Source organism: Apodemus sylvaticus, chromosome 3 (genome assembly GCF_947179515.1).
Source record: "Apodemus sylvaticus chromosome 3, mApoSyl1.1, whole genome shotgun sequence".
Lineage (NCBI taxonomy): Eukaryota > Metazoa > Chordata > Mammalia > Rodentia > Muridae > Apodemus > Apodemus sylvaticus.
In genome coordinates, this window is record NC_067474.1 from 130,807,664 (window position 1) to 130,829,161 (window position 21,498).

Below are 21,498 nucleotides of genomic sequence, written 5' to 3' on the forward strand. Positions count from 1 at the left end.
AGGAGGATCAGGATTCCAAGTCATCCTTGACTCAACAGAGAATTAGAAACATCCTAGACTACACAACACCTTGTTCCAAGAATAAATTAAGAATAAATTTGTGTATTCCACAGTTATTGTGTTGGGGGCCTTGTGAGTAGAGATGTAGTACTATATAGTATCCTTGTATGCTGTTTCTGTATCTTGGGTTTCTTGCGTTTTGGTTGTTCCATGTGGCCACCATTTTGGAATTGTGTGTTTAAGAATGAGATATCTTTAAACATACATACTCTTCTTTGTGTTCTCCCTCATGGAATTCTCTTTCCCTCCTAACTATAGTATTCACAGGGTTCTAGATTGTACTAGTGTTGTTGTGGACTTGTCTTTATCACCATTTTAAGTTCAAAATCTACTACAAGAATTATTCCTAACATTTAAGAGTTTTTAATTAAACATTTGAGAGTGCAATGAAAACCATGAACTATATTCTTTTATATACAAAAGTATATAAAAAGTTTTTATAGTCAGAGAGATTTAAAGTCCAAGAGATTCACTCCAAGATAAAGGATTCCTGTGTTTCTAGACTGTGTGTTCCTTCAAGACAGGACTTAAGTTTCAGGCACAGAGCTTGTTGCCATCTGGGTAGATCTCATTACCTCTTTAGAAGATGCTGGGTGAGTTGTGAGTTGATTACCCAGTCAGCCCTAAAGACTCTGAGTAGGATGTGTTTCTTTGTCTCCTTAGGCTTCCATCTGAGCGGCACAGTAATGGAACCAGCCACCGCTTCTGAACCAGCAGTGACTTACAAAGTTGCAATCAGCTTTGATCGATGCAAAATCACATCTGTGAGCTGTGGCTGTGGAAATAAGGACATATTCTACTGTGCCCACGTGGTAGCACTCTCGCTCTACAGGATCCGGAAACCAGACCAGGTCAAACTTCGTCTTCCTATCTCAGAAACCCTTTTCCAGATGAACAGGGACCAGCTACAGAAATTTATTCAATATTTAATCACAGCACACCACACTGAAGTTCTTCCTACCGCACAAAAGCTGGCAGATGAGATTCTGTCCTCCAACTCTGAGATCAACCAAGTGAATGGTAATTGTTTAACCTTTTCTTGACTTTAAAAAAATTAGCGTTTTCATAACTGCTATTAAAAGCAATCCTTTTCCCCCTTCTTCTGTGTTGTATTTTAAGAGGTTGGAATTTTTCTACTCTTGTTATAATTTAACCATATTCAATTCATTTTGTCCAAAAAACTGTAATTAACTCTTAGTTTCTTTTCTTTTCTCCTTTGTTTTTTTTGGGGGGGAGGGTGCGGCTTTCGTGGTGGGTGAGACAGGGTTTTTCTGTGGTAGCCTTGTCTGTCCTGGAACCTGCTCTGTAGACCAGGCTGTCCTCAAACTCATAGAGATCCATTTGCTTCTGCCTCCAGAATGCTGGCATTAAAGGCATGTACCACTACCACCCAGCAAGTCTTGTTTCTGAAAACAGTTCATTTCCATTTCATAGATGTTTTGGCCTGTGGTGTTGGTAGTATTCTACTTCTTGACTTTATTGGCAATTACACAGTTTTAATCACTATGTAATGATCTTTGCTATAGATTGTAGAGTTTCTATAATTTATATTATAATAAATATTTAGCATCTGGGGGTGTAGGTTAGTGATAGAGCTCTGGCCTGGCATGTTCAAGGATCTGAGTTCAGTCCCTGGAGCTGGAATAAAAATAGAATTTACAAAAAACAGAATTTACTCAACTCTTCCCCCATTTTTCAAGATAGAGTTTTTCTGTATAGCCCTGGCTGTCTGGGGACTCGCTTTGAAGATCACAGTGGTCTTGAACTCAGAAATCCACCTGCCTCTGCCTCCGCGGTGCTGGGATTAAAGGCGTGCACCACCGTGGCCTAGTCATTAATAGCAGTAAACTATGGCTGGTGGGTTTTGTTGTTGTTTTAATGCTTTGGTATACTTTCTATAATCAGTATATGCTACTTTTATAGTTCAAAAAGATATTTACGAACAAAAGGACAAGGTACAGTGGCCACCTAGTGGCCAGTCCTAGTCTTTGGGAATTGGTAGCAAAAGGTCATTCTCATGTGGCAGCAAGTTCAATGGAAACTTTAGCTACATGAGCCCCTACTCAAGGAACAGGAGCCAGGAGCTGGTTCCTTAGATGTCACAGCTCCCTTAGAACATGTGCCATTATGTAGCCTCGTGAGAAAAATCCAGTTCCTGAAATGGTTTAGGGTGGATTTATCCTAGTAGTAATAGTAGACCATTGGAGGATTTTAAATAAGATATGGCGTAATATTTCTTATTTAACCAATTGCATGCTTTTTCTGTGACTTGATTAATCATTATTTATAAGAGATACCCCTTCCATTTTATCTTCTATCACTCTGAGGAAGAACCCACTGTCACACATATCCATCCTCTGTGGGGCCTCTTACCATTTCATGCTTTTTTCAGATATCTAATAGTCCTAACAGTCACACCAATTTTCTATTGTATCTTGCCTAAATGCCAACTTACTCTCTTCTTTTCTTTGCAGTGACCTAGTCCTATCCTAGCAGTTCATTCTACAAAACCACACTAGATATTTTTAATGGGAATGATTTTTTCCAAAACTGCTGTGACCATGAGTATCCAGAGTGTTCTATAGTTTTCTACTTTTCTTCAAACATTCTCAAATCTTGAGAGATGATATCATTTCATACTTCCAGCCCAGTTGATTAAGACCAGCTCTCTTCTTAAGCAGGTTCCTAATTCTGCTTTTTCATCTCCTAATTGAATCACCTAGGATGATAATTGGTCCAGCTGCCTCTGCCTTCTGCTGCGAGACCACTACTATTACTCTTTCCTCAGTCCTTATGCCCAAAGTACCCAGGAACCCAGACCTTCGATTAACCTAATTGATCTCAGTTCCTCCTCAGCCAAGCTACCAAATCAGTTTCAAAACATCCCAAAAGCATGTCCACAATAATTGTCTCAACAGTTACCAGCGCTGAGCTAATAAATTATCCACCCAGATTTAGCTAGAGATTGAAAGGCGAGCAAGGAGCCAACAGACGGTCAGGGGAGGACAACTCCAGCTGAGTCTTAAGTGCTTCTGCTGAGATAAGCCCAAGTATGAAGGATAACTTGGATAAAATCATGTTACCACAAATACAACTCTGGTGTGCTTTATGAAATAGTTTTATGGTGAAAGCAGCATATTTATTTGTCTCATGTAACCCAGACTGTCTTTAAATTCACTATGTAATCAATGGATTTGAACTCCAGGCCCTTCTGCTTCTACCTCCTGAGTGCTGGGGATTACATAAGATGTACCACCATTGTAAGTGTTACAGCTAAGAGGGGAGAGGTATTCTGGTAGTTGGGAGCCAAGGAATACTACATAGGAACACCACACAACAAACCTGATTGAAGAGATTTATTGGAAGGGAAAAGCACAAGCAGATAGCTGCCTCTGCTTGAATGGGCAAGATGCAGCAGAGAACTAACCAGAAAGCAGGCTTTTCAAAGGGTTTCTTGTGGGGTGGAACTTTCCAAAGTATCTTGGGATTGGAGGGATTACTCAGGCAAACTCAGGGATCGGTGGGATTTTGTGGCCTGATCTTGGACTTTTCTTCTATTTTTTCTTTTTCTTTTTCTTTTTTTTTTCTTTCTGTAGGACAAGCCTGGATACTTTCCTGCCTCCAGGGGCTTAAATTACCATACCTAGCTAAAAATACATTTTTATGTTCTAAGAAAATATTTTTAATTTTGAAAATAATATATGTTTATTAATAGAGATTTGAACTTCACTGAGGACAAAGGAAAGTAATAAATATCACATTACTAGAGAGGAAATGTTATCATTTTTCATCCTGTGTTTTGGAGATACAGAGGAGAAACAAAGTCAGTTTCCCCTTGTCATAGCCTCAAAATACAGGCCAGCGTGCCTCTATGATCAACTCTTCAGGGATTTTTTTTTTTTCTGCTCACCAGCCAACCAATTCCACAGCAGACACCAACATGTCCTCTAATATAATTCATTTTTGATACTATCTACCTTGAGATGGTAGAACACCTACATATTGAAGACTCAATCTCCAGAACTCTTCCCCTTTTCTGCCCTCCTTCAGATGCCAGCCTCAGGCCTCAGGTTGTTTTAGCTTCTAACTAGCTGGCAGACCAACTAACCATAAATGGAGGTTTTTACACTCCTCTCCTGATGCTCAATTAATTTGCTGGGATAGGTTACAGAATCAGGGATACATTTTATTTACATTTGTAGGCTCATTATAATATCACTGAAGGTATAACCGAACAATACACAGGTCAAAGCACGTGCCACAAGAGGCCACGCTTCCGTACTTTCTCCAGGTGCACTGCCCTTGAGAACCCTCCTCCATGTTCTACTTGCTGGGAGCTCTATAAATTCTGTCTACTCTCTGGAAGCTCTACATATTCTGTTATTGGATTTGTTTTGTTTTGTTTTTGGAAGTATCATTACATAGATGTACTGGCTGGTTTTGGGTGTCAACTTGACACAGGCTGGAGTTATCCCAGAGAAAGGCACTTCAGTTGAGAAAATCAACTCCATGAGATCCAGCTGTAAGGCATATTCTCAATTAGTGATCAAGGAGGGGAGCCTAGCCCATTGTGGGTGGTGCCATCCCTGGGCTGGTGCTCCTGGGTTCTATAAGAAAGCTGAGCAAAGCAGAGGAAGCAAGGCAGTAGGACCATCCCTCCATGGCCTCTGCACCAGCTCCTGCTTCCTGACCTGCTTGAGTTCCAGTCCTGACTTTGGTGATGAACAACAATGTGGAAGTGTGAGCTGAATAAATCCTTTCCTCCCCAGCTTATTTCTTGGTCATGATGTTTGTACAGGAATAGAAACCCTAAGACAATAGATAATAATTGATTAAAATCACTAGCCATTGGTGAACAACTTAGCTGTCAAGACTCGTTTTTTGTCATTAGAGGTTTACATATGGGACTAAATGTCTCAACTCTCAGCCTGGGTGAGCAGAGCCAATTCTGAAGCTGTCTAGCTTCTCTCAGCTGTTATCCCCACCTCATTATCACACAGAAAGACGCCACTTTGAAAACTGCAAGGACTTTAAAGTTGTGTATCGTGCCTGGAGGCAGGCTCAGCAGTTAAGAACACTTGTTGCTCAAAAGAAAACCTGGGTTTGATTTCCAGAACTCCCGTGGCAGCTAACAACCAGGTGTAACTAGTCCCAGAAGATTTGAAACCCTCTTCTGGCTTCTGTAGGCACTGCACACATGTGATACACAGACATACATGTAGGCAAAACACCCAAACACATAAATTGAAAATCTTATTTTAAAAAAAGTTGTATGCCATGGAATATAGAACAGAAGCCAAATGTATATTTAACAGTAGCATGTGTATATGTTTGTTGATTGAGTCAGGGTCTCAGTATAGGCATGATTGTCCTGGAACTCAATCTATAGACCATGCTGGCCTCATACTTAGAGATGCACCTGCCTCTGCCTTCCCAGTGCCTGGACTAAAGGCATGTGCCACCACTGCCCATCACAATATGTGTATTTCATTCTAGGCTTTTCAGTAGTCATAGACCTTAGAGGGCTAGAACTGTGGCTTCTGTGAACATAAATCTAGCATACACTTTACATTTCTGAAGTGCCACACAGTTGCAAAGCACTATCTGCATCTATGTGCTCATAGTGTTCCTGTTTCTCACAGGCGCCCCTGACCCCACAGCTGGGGCCAGCATCGATGATGAGAACTGTTGGCACTTGGATGAAGAACAGGTGAAAGAACAAGTGAAGCTTTTTCTTTCCCAGGGGGGTTACTATGGCTCTGGGAAGCAGCTCAATTCAATGTTTGCCAAGGTAAGATGTAAAAAGCAAGCCTGCGTGCTTGACTGCTCCCTCCTTCCCTCCCTCCCTCCTTTCCTTCCTTCTTCCCTCCCTCCCTCCTTTCCTTCCTCCTCCCCCTTCCCTCCTTCCTTTCTCCCTCCCTCCCTCCTTTCCTTCCTTCTTCCCTCCCTCCTCCCTCCCTCCCTCCCTCCTTTCCTTCCCTCCTCTCTCCTTTCCTTCCTCCCTCCTTTCCTTCCTTCCTCCCTCCCTCCTTTCCTTCCTTCCTCCCTCCCTCCTTTCCTTCCTTCTTCCCTCCCTCCTCCCTCCCTCCCTCCTTTCCTTCCCTCCTCCCTCCTTTCCTTCCTCCCTCCTTTCCTTCCTTCCTCCCTCCCTCCTTTCCTTCCTTCCTCCCTCCCTCCTTTTCTCCCTTCTTCCCTCCCTCCTCCCTCCCTCCCTCCTTTTCTCCCTCCTTCCCTCCTTTCCTTCCTTCCTCCCTCTCTTCCTCCTTTCCTTCCTTCCTCCCTCTCTTCCTCCTTTCCTTCCTCCCTCCCTCCTTTTCTCCCTTCTTCCCTCCCTCCTCCCTCCCTCCTTTCCTTCCTCCCTCCCTCCTTTCCTTCCTCCCTCCCCCCTTCCTTCCTTCCTCCCTCCCCTTCCCTCCTTCCTTCCTCCCTCCCCTTCCCTCCTTCCTTCCTTCCTTCCTCCCCTTCCCTCCTTCCTTCCTTCTTCCCTCCTTTCCTTCCTTCCTCCCTCCCTCCCTCCTTTCCTTCCTTCCTCCCTCCTTCTTTCTTTCCTTCTTCCCTCCCTCCTTTTCTCCCTTCCTCCCTCCCTCCTCCCTCCCTCCCTCCTTTCCTTCCTTCCTCCTTCCCTCTTTCCTTCCTTCTTTCCTTCCTCCCTCCCTCCCTTCCTTCCTTCTTCCCTCCCTTCCTTCTTTCTTCCTCCCTTCCCTTCCCCTTCCTTTCTTCCCTCCCTCCCTCTTTCCTTCCTTTCATCTGTTTAATAAACTGTGAGCACCACACTTAGACTTTCTGGTGTACTGGCTTACTTCACCTAGCTGCACTGGGTGCTTCAGATCTAGTGGAGAAGCAGAACCTCACAAGCAGGTTATTCCATGGAGCCCTCCCTCTGGTGGTCTGTTTTTTCTCTACTCTCTAAATAAGCCCACAGTGCTGAAAAACTTTAGCAATGAACCATCTCCTCTCTACTGTCACTCAAAAGCTGCCCAGTGATGCATCAGAGACTAGAGTTTCAACAGTATTCCAGAAGAGACTATTTTGAAACTAGAGGTACCCATGCCAGGCAGGCTGCATTGGTTTTTGTCATTTGTTTTTCTCTCTTTTTCCATTTACACCTTTAATGAGATATAATATAATATACATTATATAGTTTACCATATAACCAGTACAATATTGGCTGGAGATACAGGTCAGTGGTAGAAAGAACACTTGCTAGCATGGGGTTGGTATAGTCACAGATACTTAGTATAGAGTCATCACCACAGTTAACATCTTGGAAGGTTCATCCTTACCTATCAGACATAAATGAGCTGCTTCAGAAAAAACTGAGATGTTTGTCTTTTCACAACATTAAATTTATTAAAAAAACAAAACAATAAATTTACAGGTGTTGTCACTTTTTTAAAAAGGATTTATTTATTTTATATATATGAGTATACTGTCACTATCTTCAGACACACCAGAAGAGGGCATTGGATCCCATTACAGATGGTTGTGAGCCACCTTGTGGTTGCAGGGAATTGAATCAGGACCTCTGAAATAGCAGTCAGTGCTCTTAACTGCTGAGCCATCTCTCCAGCCCAAGGTGATGTCACTTTTGTTGGTCTTGACTTACCAACTATTACTGACTTTACACTATAGTCACAGGGTTTCTTAATTTAAAATTTATTTGGGGGCAGATCTTATGACATGACATTAATGTAGTGCTCAGAGCATAACCATATAGAATAGTTCTATTTCTCCCTTTTCTTGGGTTCCAGGGATTGAACTCAGTCACTAGGCTTGAGAACAGAGTATCTTTATCTTATCATTTACTTACCTGTGTATAAATAAGTGTGTGTGTGTGTGTGTGTGTGTTGTGTATGTAGATTTGTACAGATACAGACAAGCAGATAATTTAACTTTTTTTTTTTTTTTTTTTGCTACAAAAAGATTGATCTGCAGAGGTCAGTGAGCCCTCTCTGAAGTCAGAGAGCAGGCACATGCAAAGAGAGTCACTCAAAGGGGTGAGAAAAGAATAATAAAATAAGGGAGGAGGCCGGGCAGTGGTGGCTGGCATACGCCTGTAATCCTAGCACTCTGGGAGGTAGAGGCAGGCGGATTTCTGAGTTCGAGGCCAGCCTGGTCTACAGAGTGAGTTCCAGGACAGCCAGGGCTACACAGAGAAACCCTGTCTCTCACACACACACACACACACAAAAAAAAAAAAAAAAAAAAAAAAAAGGGAGGAACATGGTTCAGTTGGTGAACTGCACCTGCAGTCACTTGGCTGCAGTGCTGATAGAATGGGATGTAGAAACGCTGAATCTCTGAAGTTCATTGGTTAGCGGGCTTAGCAGGCTTAGCTGGCTTAGCAGAGTTGTGGGCTAGTGAGAGATGAAACAAAAGATGAAGTCACATGAGGAGCAACAACACTCAAGGTCATCCTCTACCTTCCACACAAACATACACCTGTGCATATACACATACATGAAGATACTGACATGAGATCCCAGAACTGCTGTTCTGAGATACAGAGAACATTCCAAGTACAGAGCTGGTTCAAGATGAAGAGCCAGATTGGAAGAACAGCAGTCCAAGCAGGCACCATCAAGCAGGGGGGTCATGCCAGGCTGAAGCCCCAGAGACAGTCAGGAGCTCAGTCACCTGCTGATGGTTTTGTGTCAGCTGGTCTACTGATGAGCTGGCAGGTATCACTGTAAGGAGATTACATCATCTGTTGGTCTGATGTGTTCAATAAATTCACAAGTCTGCTTTTTTAAGATGGTTTAGATGCAATCCACGTGTTCCTGAATCCACGTTCATGGTGGCCATATTTTGCATGAATGAGTTGTTGATCAGCATGCACCCCTGGTTAATGGTAGGCAGATGGTAGTTATTTACTTATACAAATAAGATGTGAAGCTCTTGTGCATCAGCATTTGCATTCAACATGGGCCAAACTGTTGTTTTATAAAATGGAGTTAGTCTGGGCAAGGCACAGCCTAAAGGCTATGTTTGATTCAATACAGAGTAACTGGAGCAGATAGCAGCCTCATCTCCACACTAATACTCTCACATCCTTCATGTCCACCTACCCACCCACCCCCCAGCTCTCAGTAACCTCTGATCTACTGTCTGTCTCTATAAGTTTCCCTAGTCTAGACTTTTAAATAATATAAGTGTGTGTGTGTCTTTTGTGACTGACGTCTTTCACTTCTTAGCCTGATGTTTTAAAGGTTCATCTCTACAGCTAAGTAGCATTCCATTTTATTTATCCATTGTCTGTTAGTAGACACTTAGATTGCTTTCACCTTTTAGCTACTCTAAAAAAAATTGTTGCTATTAACATTCTTATATAAGTTCTACATAGATTATTTTCCAAGGTTGCTGCCTCATTTTAAAGTCCCACTAGTAGTATATGGGCTCTTTTTTCTTTACAGCCAGACCAATACTGTTGTTATCCTTTTATTCCAGCTATCCTAGTATGTTTAAAGATCTATTTCATCATATCATCAACAGGCTTTCTTGATACATGTAGGAATTTCACTTACAGAGTTGAGAGGTCTTCTTTCTGTCCTAAATGTACTATGCAAGTGTGTCGTCCTTTCAGTCTGCTCTCCGCCCTTCACCTCCTTTTCTGTACTGTGCAGTTACCAGTCACTTGCCCCTCCTTGTCCTTCAGGTTCGAGAGATGCTGCGGATGAGAGATTCCAATGGAGCCAGGATGCTGACACTTATCACTGAACAATTTATGGCAGATCCACGCCTCACACTCTGGAGGCAGCAAGGAACAAGCATGACAGACAAGTGCAGGCAGCTCTGGGATGAGCTAGGTGAGTCTCCATCCCTCACAGGTCCCATGTCCTGTCACTTTGCCCTCTAACACATATGTTAGTGAACCTTTGCTGTCAGTGTTTGTGTGGGTCTTGCTAATTCTAGCTGGTGAAACATTTTAGATTCTACAGAAGCTTCCTAATCTCACTTCATTGCTTCTGCAGCAGTGAGCCTTCCTGTTAAGGATTCTAAATCATGTTACCTCCATTGCTGAAAGAAAACCTCTTCACTTGGCTTCAGTTGTGTGGCATTACCACAGCTCTCTAAGTCCTTAGCCTCAGGGTCTGGTGATGTGGCTCAGCTGGTAGAATACTTCCTTAGCATGTGTAAGGCCCAGGGTTCAATCCCCAGCGCTGCATAAAACCAGGTGTGCTGGCACACACCTGTAATCTCAGCACTTGGAAGGTGGAGGAAGGAGAGACAGGAGCTCAAGATCATCCTCAGTTCTTAGTCCAGGCCACTTGGGCTACATTAAACCCTGTCTTAAAACAAAACCAAACAAAAAACAACCTTGGCCTCACTCTTGTTCCTTTCTCAGTCTCCTCTCTGGTATTGTACCTAGCCAGATCACTCAGGTATGAGAGGTTTCCAGGGTTTAAGCTTTAACCTTCTACTGTACTATTCTTTTTTTCTGCACTAGATGACAAGCCATGCATGGTGGCACACCTTTAATCCCAGTACTCAAGAGGCAGAAGCAGACTGGTCTATGTAGTTTAAGGCAGCCTAGTCTACATAGAGATACAGGTACACCAGAACTGGATAGTGAAATCTTGTCTCAAAAAGTACAAAAACAAATAAATAAACAAATATGATTTTAAATAAAAACGTTGAGCCAATATAAGTAAACTTTCACCTTCAGTTAGTATCTGAAATTGAAGTTGTGTGGCCTTTAAGATATTTCCATTTGAGAACAAAAATGCCTATGAACTCTGGTGCTGGAGACATAGAGTTCAGTGGTTAAGAACGTGTGTTGTGAGCTGGGCGGTGGTGGTACACGCCTGAAATCCCAGCACTCTGGGAGGCAGGCGGATTTCTGAGTTCGAGGCCAGCCTGGTCTACAGAATGAGTTCCAGGACAGCCAGGGCTATACAGAGAAACCCTGTCTCAAAAAAACCAAATCCAAAAAAAAAAAAAAAAAAAGTGTGTGTGTTGTGGAGGCAGAGGCAGGCTGATTTCTGAGTTTGAGGCCAGCTTGGTCTGCAGAGTTCCAGGACAGCCAGGACTATACAGAGAAACTCTGTCTCAAAAAAAAAAAAAAAGCACCCATGTCAGGCAGCTCACAACTACTTATAACTCTAGCTCCAGAGGGATGACTTTTACCTCAGGCACAAGCACATACACAGACATACATAGATGTATGTATATATATATATATATAAATAAAATGGTTTTTAGAAAAAGGCTGTGAAATCCTCATCCATGATTAAGAAGAGTTACATCACTGGGTATGGTAGCGGTAATTCCAGTATTTAGTTCCAGACCAACTAGCCTGAACAATTTAATTTAGCAAGGCCTTACTGGGTAAGATCACTGCATTTCTCCTTATTGCTAACTGGAGACTGAGAAGTATCTGGCACAGTCACATAATCTTAAGAAGAAACTGTTTGCCTTAGAAAGGAGAGTGAAGTAGTCAAAGGAATTGTTTTCATTTGTTCTTTGGAGTATGTGATGTTCCATCACAGTGACCAAAAACTGGAAAAGCAGTGTTTCAAGGCATTGCAAACTTTGATCAGCAGTTCTAAAATCCAAGTCGGAGTAAATCATTTTTCTTTGAAAAAATACTAAGATTTGTTCAACAATAATATATTAGACTAGATCCTTTGCAAGTTTTATCTCATGCAGAACTTCTATTATTCCAATAAAACAGGTAATGTTATGTTCTTAGTTTAATAATTGTGAGGGTCTTAGAGGTCGATCATCTAATTAGCTGGGGCTGGAGAGATGGCTCAGTGGTTAAGAGCACTGACGGCTCTTCTAGAAGTCCTTAGTTCAATTCCCAGCAACCACATGGTGGCTCACAACCATCTGTAATGGGATCTGATGCCCTCTTCTAGTGTGTCTGAAGACAGCTACAGTGTACTGTATACGTTAAATAAATAAATAAATAAATCTTTTACAAAAATCTGATTAGCCAAAATATGAAATTTTTCTAAATACCTCCCTTCAAATCCTGACCTTGTGTTAAGTGCCTTTTCGTGTGCAATTATATCCTGACTATGTCTCGTGTGTGTGTGTTTGTGTGTGTGTGTGTGTGTGTATGTGCATGTGCACAAGTATATATAGTACACATGCAGAGGTCAACCTGTTGGTCCTTAGGCACCTTCCACTAACTTATTTGAGGTAGGGTCTCTCATTGGCCTGGAACTGTCGCACAGGTCAGTCTAGTTGACCCTGCAAATCTGTCTCCATCTTGAATCTCACCATGACAATACTTGGATCTCAGGCATGCGCCACTGCATCTAGATTTTGTGTGCTCCCTGGAGATCTGAACTCCTGTCTCTGCAGGCAAGCACTTTAACCCCAGAACCACCTCCCAGCTCTATACCCTAAACACATAACACTTACCCTCACCTGGCTATGCTTCTCTACCCATCTCTCCTGCAGACAGCTTCTAAAGGCAGAAAATGGATCTTATTCTCCTGGTTTTAGGTTACACTCACATTACTATGCCAACACTATCCGACAGAAACTGAAGATTCGTTTGGCTCACAGTTTCACAAGTTTTAGTCCCTTGGCCAAATCTTAGCAACCATATTCATATTTATATATAATATGTATATATATTTATATGCATATGTTTCATAAGTATGAGAGAGAAGGAAGCTGATGGGTTTGTTATTTGGTTTTTGTTCTGAGGGTATTAGGATTGTTTGGGTGCTAAAGACTGAAGGGAAGGCATGAGTGTTATTCACAGACACTAAGAATGTGGACTGCTCTGTTTTTTAGGGGCTTTATGGGTGTGCATTATTTTAAATCCACACTGCAAACTGGAAGAAAAATCTTGTTGGCTTCAGCAACTGCAGAAGTGGAGTGACCTGGATATCTGTCCCATGGAGGATGGGAACTATGGACATGAGCTGCCCAACATTACCAATGCACTTTCCCAGAGTGCCAGCCAGAGCCCAGGTGAGCCAAGGATCTTTTTGTTTAGAACTTCAAACCGCTGGATGATAAAGAGCCAGGGCAGTGGTGCCCGGGTTGCCTGCCTTTTCCACATCAGTGCCCAGCATGATGTCCTAGAAGTCTCTGTGCCATTCCTCTCAGACATTCAAGTTCTCCGTGTCCAATAGGTCTGGGCTTCAGCTTGGGTTGGTTTTCTTTAAAGGAGAGACAGAAGCCTACCAAAAGCAAAACAAAATTTGTAAAAAAGTATCCTGATGGGGCTAGAGAAATGGCTCAGCAGTTAAGAGCACTACCTGCTCTTCCAGAGGACCTCAGTTCAGTTCCCAGCATCCACATGACAGCTCACAACTGTCTGTAACTCCCAATTCCAAGGAATTGGAATTGTGTATAACTCACACAAACATACATGCAGGCAAAATACCAATGAATGCTCTAAAAATTAATATTTTTTAAAAAGTGTCTTAATTAAGGCCAGCTGTTGTGTCACCATCCTGTTTTCCCAGCACTCTGGAGGTAGAGGCAAGCATATAGATCTCTACAAGTAGTATACTGACCAAATCCTTTCTTTCCTGTTTTTCTCAAATTTTTATACAGTACAAGTACATCCTCCCAAGTTACTGCCAAGACTCCTGCCCCATTATAGGGCAAATCTACTACAGTAGTACTCTGCCTTTTGAGCCTACTGTTGTACAGATGTTGGTAACAAGCATTCACACCCATGTTTTTTTTCTTCTAACTCAGGCAATTTGATGTTAACCATTGTTCTTTAGTTATTGGTAGGGGATTTTGTCTGACATTGATCTTACACTTGGCCTCTTTTAAGTAATAGCTATCAGCATTTTTAGCCTCAAGGGAAAAAATTCACTTAATTGTTTTTTGCTTGTTCATCCTCTACTATACCATAATTTGTTGCTAATATACTTAAGATAACTAAGTTAATGATCCATGAAGATACTATAATGTTGTCCCTTCATTAAGATACCATTCCTGCCACTCATCTAGTCTACACAACACAGGAAGCCATCACTCCAATATAGACTATAGACTTTAGTAGCATAGATAATCAAATATACACAGTAACAGTCCCCACTCTGGAAATTCTCATTTGTGTTAGTTTTTATTGTTACCAGTTCTTTTCCACCCACAGCCCAATCTAGAGTTTGTTTGTTTTCTCTCTCTGTCTCTGTCTCTCTCTGTCTCTCTGTCTCTGTCTCTGTCTCTCTCTCTCTCTCTCTCTCTCTCTCTCTCTCTCTCTGATCTTATTATAGCTGCCTGGAGATACAGCTCAGTAGTTAAAGCACTGGCTACTCACACAGAGGTTCTGAATTCAATTCCCAGCAACCACATGGTGGTTCACAACCATCTGTAATGGGACTGAATGCTCTCTACAGATAGAGCACTCACACATAAAATGCATAAACAAGTAAATATTTAAACAAAACCCCCTCATCCCCGGGGTTGGCCTTTCTATATTCTGTGACTGCAGATACATATGCTGCCGTTCTCTCAGCTGCTGGCTCCTTTTCTTTGGGATATTGATGAATGTCCCCATTCTCTCTCCCTACTTTAAATAAGTTTTATAATTACTTGGTAATTATGATTATACAGCTGAGTATAACTGGAGAGAAATAATCATGGTAAATAGTCTTATTTTAAATTCATGACCACTCATTTCAAGTGGTCATCAGTATATCTAGCTATTTACTACATTTTCCTAGTCTATGCCTGTTTCTTTTTTCCGTTATTATTTCATACCATCTTTCCCTCAGAAAGATCCACACTTCCTCTTACTCTTGTTCTCAGCTGAATTTGGCCTCCTGTTCATTGACCCTGTAGATGCAAATATGTACAAAGTACTGGCTGATTTTGTGTGTAAAGTTGACACAGTTAGTCATCAGAGAGAAAGGAGCCTCAGCTGAGGAAATGGTTGCATGAGACCCAGCTGTAAGGCATTTTCTCAGTGATCAGTGGGAGGACTCAGCCATTGTGGGTGTGCCATCTTGGGCTGGTGGCCCTGGGTTCTATGGGGGAGCAGGCTGAGCAAGGAGTGTGCAGCAGGCCAATGAGCGGGGCCCTCCATGGCCTCTGCATCAGCTCCACCCCCAGGTTCCTGCACTCTGGGAGGCAGAGGCAGGCGGATTTCTGAGTTCGAGGCCAGCCTGGTCTACAGAGTGAGTTCCAGGACAGCCAGGGCTACACAGAGAAACCCTGTCTCAAAAAAAAAAAAAACAACAACAACAACAACAAAAAGAAATTAGAAGAACATTTCCAAACCTCCAATTTCTATGTTATGGAATTAAACATACAAACAAAAAGCTATTGTTCTAGAAGGTCTAAGAGCACCTGATGATGATGGCACACACCTTTAATCCTAGCACAGGGGAGGCAGAGGCAGGCAGATCTCTGAGTTTGAGGCTAGCTCCAGGAGAGCCAGGGATACACAGAGAAATTCCATCATGGAGAGTGTGTCAAGAAGAACAGCGACAGACTTACTGTATCTGTTCATCTATTCTGCCTCTTTCTTTGCTTGTGCATCTAAGTCCAAACCCCTCTTTATTCCCTAGATCTGAACTATTTTTCTTAATTCTTATACTTCAAAGAGAGGCAGCCAGAAAGGTATATGAAGTCCTAAGAGTATCTTTTTGCTTTGCTTTGCTTTGCTTTGCTAAGGAAGAGAGACATAGCAGTGGACTTGTCTTTTATAACTCACAAGGATGATTCATGGAGTAGGGAAAAATCTGGATACAAAAGAGATGGGAGCTAATCACAATATCTTAGATAAAAGAAAAGTTATAATACTTTTTTAAAGTATTTTTTAAACTAAAAGAAGACGGGTAGTGGTGGCCCATGCCTTTAATCACAGCACTCAAGAGGCAGAGGCAGGTGGATCCCTTGAGTTTGGCCCAGCCTGGTCTACAGAGTAAGTTCCAGGACAGCCAGAGTTACATAAAGAAACCCTGTCTTGAAAACAAACAATTGCAAGAATCATGCATACTTACTATATATACCAAGAAAAAATATATATTTATTTCTCTCTGATTCTCTTATACACCAATCAGGTTTTCAGCCAGTGCTGGGACAGCTCTGTACTGGTCACATATTATCTAGGGCCAAATTGAATGGTTAATTTTCAATTGTGATACATTTTTTAAAGATTTATTTATTTTATGTATATGAGTACACTGTCACTGTCTTCAGACACACCAGAAGAAGCCATCAGATCCCTTTACAGATGGTTGTGAGCCACCATGTGGTTGCTGGGAATTGAACTTAGGACCTCTGGAAGAGCAGTCAGTGCTTTTAACCGCTGAGCTGCCTCTCCAGCCCTCTCAGTTGCATTCTTAATTGACTTTTGGCCTTTTAGCAGTGTTCAGTATTGATCTTGAGACGTCTTTGTCATTTGATTTCTAGTTACTCTCTCTTGGTTTTTGTTATCTCATTGTCTTCTAAGTGGGTTTTACTGTCTCCTCCCCTACTCTCCAACTTAAACATGCTTACAATGCCTAGCACTGTCATCAGACCACTTCTGTACAACCTTTGTGAGTGCACTATTTTATTTACCTGCTAATCCCAGACGTGTAGCTCCTGCTCAGATTTTTCCTCTTAACAGTAGTCTCGAATATTTACTTCCTTTCCAGGCTTCTGCTTATGCCTTAATCTCTTCCTCCTCCTTTTTCTTGTTCTTTTTCACTCTAACGTTTTTGTGTTTTTAGACAGGCCAGCACAGACTGTCCTCAAGCTTGCTAATCCTCCTGTCTCTGCCTCCCACGGACAAGAATTACAGGCCTGTGCCACCATGCCCAGTTTGGAGACATTCTTAATTTTTCTTCTTCTCTCACCCTGTACTAGTCAGGGTTCTCTATCTCTCTTTTGTTTGTGTGTATATATATATATACACACACACACATATGGATATATAAAGGGATATATAAAGGGATCCACATATATAAAGGGATTTATTAAGATGATTTAGAAGCTGCAGTCCAGCTAATCCAACAATGGATGGTTGTGAGCAGTACCTGATGGCCCCATGTCAAGGTCCCTGAGTAATTATTCAAGCAACAGACCTGATATAAAGCAGTTTTACTGGGGGAAGGGAGAGAGAGGAGTTGAGGAACTACCAAAAGGGTGAGGCAGATAAGTAGACATGTAGATAAGCAGACAGACAGAGCAGAGAGCCATGAGGGCAGAGAAGGGGTAGGGCACAGAGGAGAGAAAGGGGGAGAGAGAAAATGCTGGAACAGAGAGTGGGAGCAAGGTAGCAGGTAGCTCTTTTATACACAGCCTGGTGGCAGCAGCAAGTGGTGACTTATGCCGTTGCTAGGCTCCTGTGAGGAGTCTCGCCGAATCATCTGTAATCCAACACATGTTTATGAGAGCTTGTCCCAAAAGAGGGCATCAGATACCCCTGGAACTGGAGCTAAAATGACCATGAGCTACGATGCAGGTGCTGAGAATGGAACTCAAGTCCTCTGGTAAAGTAACCAGTGCTCTTAACCCCTGGGCCATCTCTGCAGCCTGAGTTTATCTTCTTAGATGTTATAACTATGAGTCTACATAAGTCCTCATGAAGTAGATCTTTCATTTTGTTCAGTCATGTTCCATTCTTTTTTTATTTATTTTTTTCATTTTATTTAGGTGTATGAGGGTTTACTTACATATATGTCTCCGTCCCATGTGGATGCCTGGTGCACAGGGAGGCCATAAGAAAGTGTTGGGTCTTCTAGAACTGGAGTTGCAGTTATGAGCTGCCATGCGGATGCTGGGAGTTGAACTCAGATCGTCTGGAAGAGCAGCCAGTGCTCTTACCCCCTCCCCTCTCCCCAGTGAATGGAGAAATGATTCAGCAGTGCAGAGTATTAGCTGCTCTTGAACAGGACCTGGATTCAGTTCCCAGCCTCAACATCAGGTGGCTCATAACTGCTTATATCTCCAGTTCCAGTGAGTCTGATGTCCTTTTCAGACCCAATACACGTGGTGCACATACATTTAAGCACACAAATGCATTAACCAAACCTCTTTATATAACACTGAACTTATGAAGTCAAGCCTGGTGGCACATACCTGTAACCCCAGCACTTATGAGGTAGAAGCAGGAGGATCAAATTCAAGGCCAACCTAACTACATAGCAATTTAAAACCCTATCTCAACTTTCTTACACTTCCCCCAAAATAAATATGTGAATTTATGGAACAGTTTATAACCTATTTGAGTAGATACAGCTAGCCTATGTGGGAGAATAGCAAAGACCAAAATGGCAAAAAGAGAAAGAAAAGAAAAAAGAAAAAGAAAAGAAAGAAAAAGGGAAAGAAAAAAAAAGGAACATTTGAATTCCAGATAAAGAGCCAGCCTGTCCCCTGTAAGGGACTTTAACCCTCAGGGCATCTGTTATTTGTTTACAAAGTGTGGGGAGCTACTGTGCTGTGAGAGTGGAGCAGATGAGACCGGCAGTGTCCGTATGCTGAGAAATGAGTCCATCTCTGTTCTAAGCCCTTCTCACCTGGCATCACCAAAACATCAGTTGCATTAAACTTTGGGACAGACTCAATAGTCTTAGAAAAGCATATAAAATAGGAAAGAGAAAGACAGACAGATAGACAGACAGACAGACACAGATACAGGGGCTGATATGATCGGGGCCTGTTTGTAGTGCTGATTTCTCCCAGTCCTTTTCCTGAAGGGAGGTAGCATGGTCAGATCTCAATGAGAGCGTTTGTCAGCGTCCACTTCTCTTGAGAAAGAACTGTAAGCGAACAAACGATAACATCTTTCTCAGCTTTTATCTAATCATTTATTTGTTCATTTATTTATTTATTTAACAGTTTTTATTGTTTTTGATTTTTAGGGGACCCGAGGCAGGCAGGGGCTGTTGTTGTTAAAACAGGGTACCGTATTACCTGAGCTAACTGCAAACTCGTAAGCTTCCTGTGTCAGGCTTTTGACTCATTTTTTCAGCTTCTGATACAAACACCAAAGAAGCCCTTAGTATAGCCAGGGTCACTCTGCAAATGACACAGGTTATGATTCGCTGAGAGTGCTATCTAGCTGCCTCTTTTTTTCTGACTGATATGGAAAACAGTTTATATTTTCACTACTGAGCTATTGAGTAGCTGTTTCTTCAAGCCTTCTTGTGGCTCTGAGTCCTAGTAGGAAGTTATTTAAAGAGAAAGGAATGTATTGCCCTCTGTATAAGGTGCTTTTTTTTGGAGGGGGGTGGTGGGTTGGTTGACTCATTTTTTGTTTTTGTTTTTGATAGAGGACATAGAAGAGCCTTGTTAGAACTTCAGATTATTCAGCCGTTCTTTTTCTTTCCCCAGACTCTTTATCCAGACCAAGACGAACAGTTTTTACTAGAGCCATTGAAGGTCGTGAGTTACATTGGCAGGACAGCCACCTACAACGAATAATCAGCAGTGATCTCTATACAGCTCCCGCCTGCCAGCGGGAGAATGAGCGGCTACTGTTTAATTCCCATGGCCAGCCACTGTGGCTTGGTGAGTCTAGCTCTCCTGAGCTCCAAGAATATCAGTTCCCAGTCCCACCTGTAGCAGGCCCGCATGAGCAATCAGCATGGGTCCCAGCAGTACTAGTCTACTACTAATACTAGTACTAGACTACTTATAGTCTGTCCATCTCTTTTGGAGCATTTATTACCAATTCAGGTCATTTATTTGAGGCCTACTTGATTTGTATGTATGTTTAACTGAGGTGTAATAATCTCAAGTGGAAACATGTATCCTTTCCCTACCCTTTGGGAAAAAGATAAAGCAGTTGATACATATTAAAGAATAATAACAAAGCCACTGGGCTCAGTTGTTATCTGTTACTAAGCAACACTGCATTCTGGTCACAACTCATGGGAACTGAGGAGGTAGCTTGGTCAGTAAGAACCAGAGTTGATCCCCACAACCCATGTCAAATTATCCAGGCATGGTGGTGTGTACTTAAAAATCCCAGGACTAGGGGAAGCAGAGACAGCAGATTCCAGCCTAGCTTAGCGTAATTGGCTAGTTACAGGACAGTGAGAGATTTTGTCTCCAAAAAAAAAGAACAGCAAGATGACCTAAGTTTGGTTGCTGGAACCCCATGAAGTCTATGGCAAACACATTCATAGACCAAATGCACTAATAAAAAAACCAAAAACATTTAAACATTTTTCAGAGGTGGATAATGTGTTTTGAGTAACACTCAAGGTTGTCTTCTGGACTCCACAAGTATAAGCATACATGTTCACACACATGAGCACACACACATAAAATAACACTGTGTTTGAAACTGCAGTTACCCCATGCTAGGAACTCGGATGCAGTCTGTGTTTGTCACCAGGCTGTCTCCTTTTCTCTGTCTCCTCTTCCTAGCATCCTTTATAACAGGATGGAACTATCTGATGTAGTTTAAACTTCTCCTGCAATAGTTGTCTGGTTTACATCAGTTTGTCCTTAGCTTTACTAGAGAGTATTCATTCTAAAATATAGCTTGGGAGCCTGGTATGGTGATAACCTCAGAAATTGGGAGACAGGGTAGGTGGATCTCTGAGTTTGATGCTAGTATGGTCTATGTAGCAAGTTCTTGACCATACTAGCTAGGGTTCTAGACCAGCTAGGGTTGCACAGTAAGACTCTGTTTCCAAAACCCAACTAACTAAATAAAATAAAATAAACAACCAGCCTAGGCTACATGAGACCCTGCCTCTGAAAATAATCATTTAATGCTGAGGCTTTTCCTTTAGACAGCCAGTTGCTGCCTCCACCAGGTTCCCATAGTGCATGTTCACAGAGAATCTGCCTCTTATTGTTCTAGTTGTATATCCCTTATACACTAAACCACTACCTGTATATCCCTTCTACACTAAACCACTAGCTGTATATCCCTTCTACACTAAACCGCTAGCCGTATATTTCTTCTACACTAAATGTCGCACTGAGGCTAGAGGAGCCTTTTCAAGATGGCTTCTTCTACTTATATCCTCGAAGATAAAAAATGCAGTCCCTGTTCTAAAGCACACACCAAGCTGAATCTGAGAAACTGGACTGAACACGGACCCCTTTGTCTGTCAGACATAGGGCTTTTCCTGATTTGAAATTTTAACTCAAAAATATTTCCTTCCTTCCTTGTAGAGCATGTGCCTACAGCCTGTGCTCGGGTTGATGCGCTGCGATCTCATGGATATCCAAAAGAGGCTCTCAGACTCACGGTGGCCATCATTAATACTCTGAGGTTGCAGCAGCAGCGGCAGCTAGAGATCTACAAACATCAGAAGAAAGGTATAGTGATTAGGAATCCTCTAACATCCTGGGGTCCTGCAATAAGAACCTGCAGGAGATAAAAAAAAAAAGACCAAGAACCTCATTTTCATTCAGTTCCATGGGCTGGAGAATTCCAAGTGATTCTACTTGCTGAGTGTAGGGCCTTCATGCTGTCCTGTGAATCTCCACTTTATATATTGTCTCTAAAATGGGAACAAGGAGCCTGCTTCTCACAGGGAGCTCCTAGGCTTCCACCGGGAG

The 21,498-nt window shown here is 42.2% G+C and overlaps 1 protein-coding gene across 1 annotated transcript in view; it reads left to right on the forward strand.

Annotated features, from left to right (window-relative positions):
* The window catches only part of Zswim5 (zinc finger SWIM-type containing 5), a 103,180-nt gene that overhangs the window by 69,704 nt on the left and 11,978 nt on the right, over window positions 1-21,498 (forward strand). The window contains exons 2-7 of the mRNA XM_052177098.1: window positions 724-1,080; window positions 5,703-5,851; window positions 9,716-9,866; window positions 12,814-12,993; window positions 19,309-19,485; window positions 21,109-21,255. Coding sequence (XP_052033058.1) covers window positions 724-1,080; window positions 5,703-5,851; window positions 9,716-9,866; window positions 12,814-12,993; window positions 19,309-19,485; window positions 21,109-21,255 — 1,161 coding nt within the window. The remainder of the gene's footprint in view (window positions 1-723; window positions 1,081-5,702; window positions 5,852-9,715; window positions 9,867-12,813; window positions 12,994-19,308; window positions 19,486-21,108; window positions 21,256-21,498) is intronic.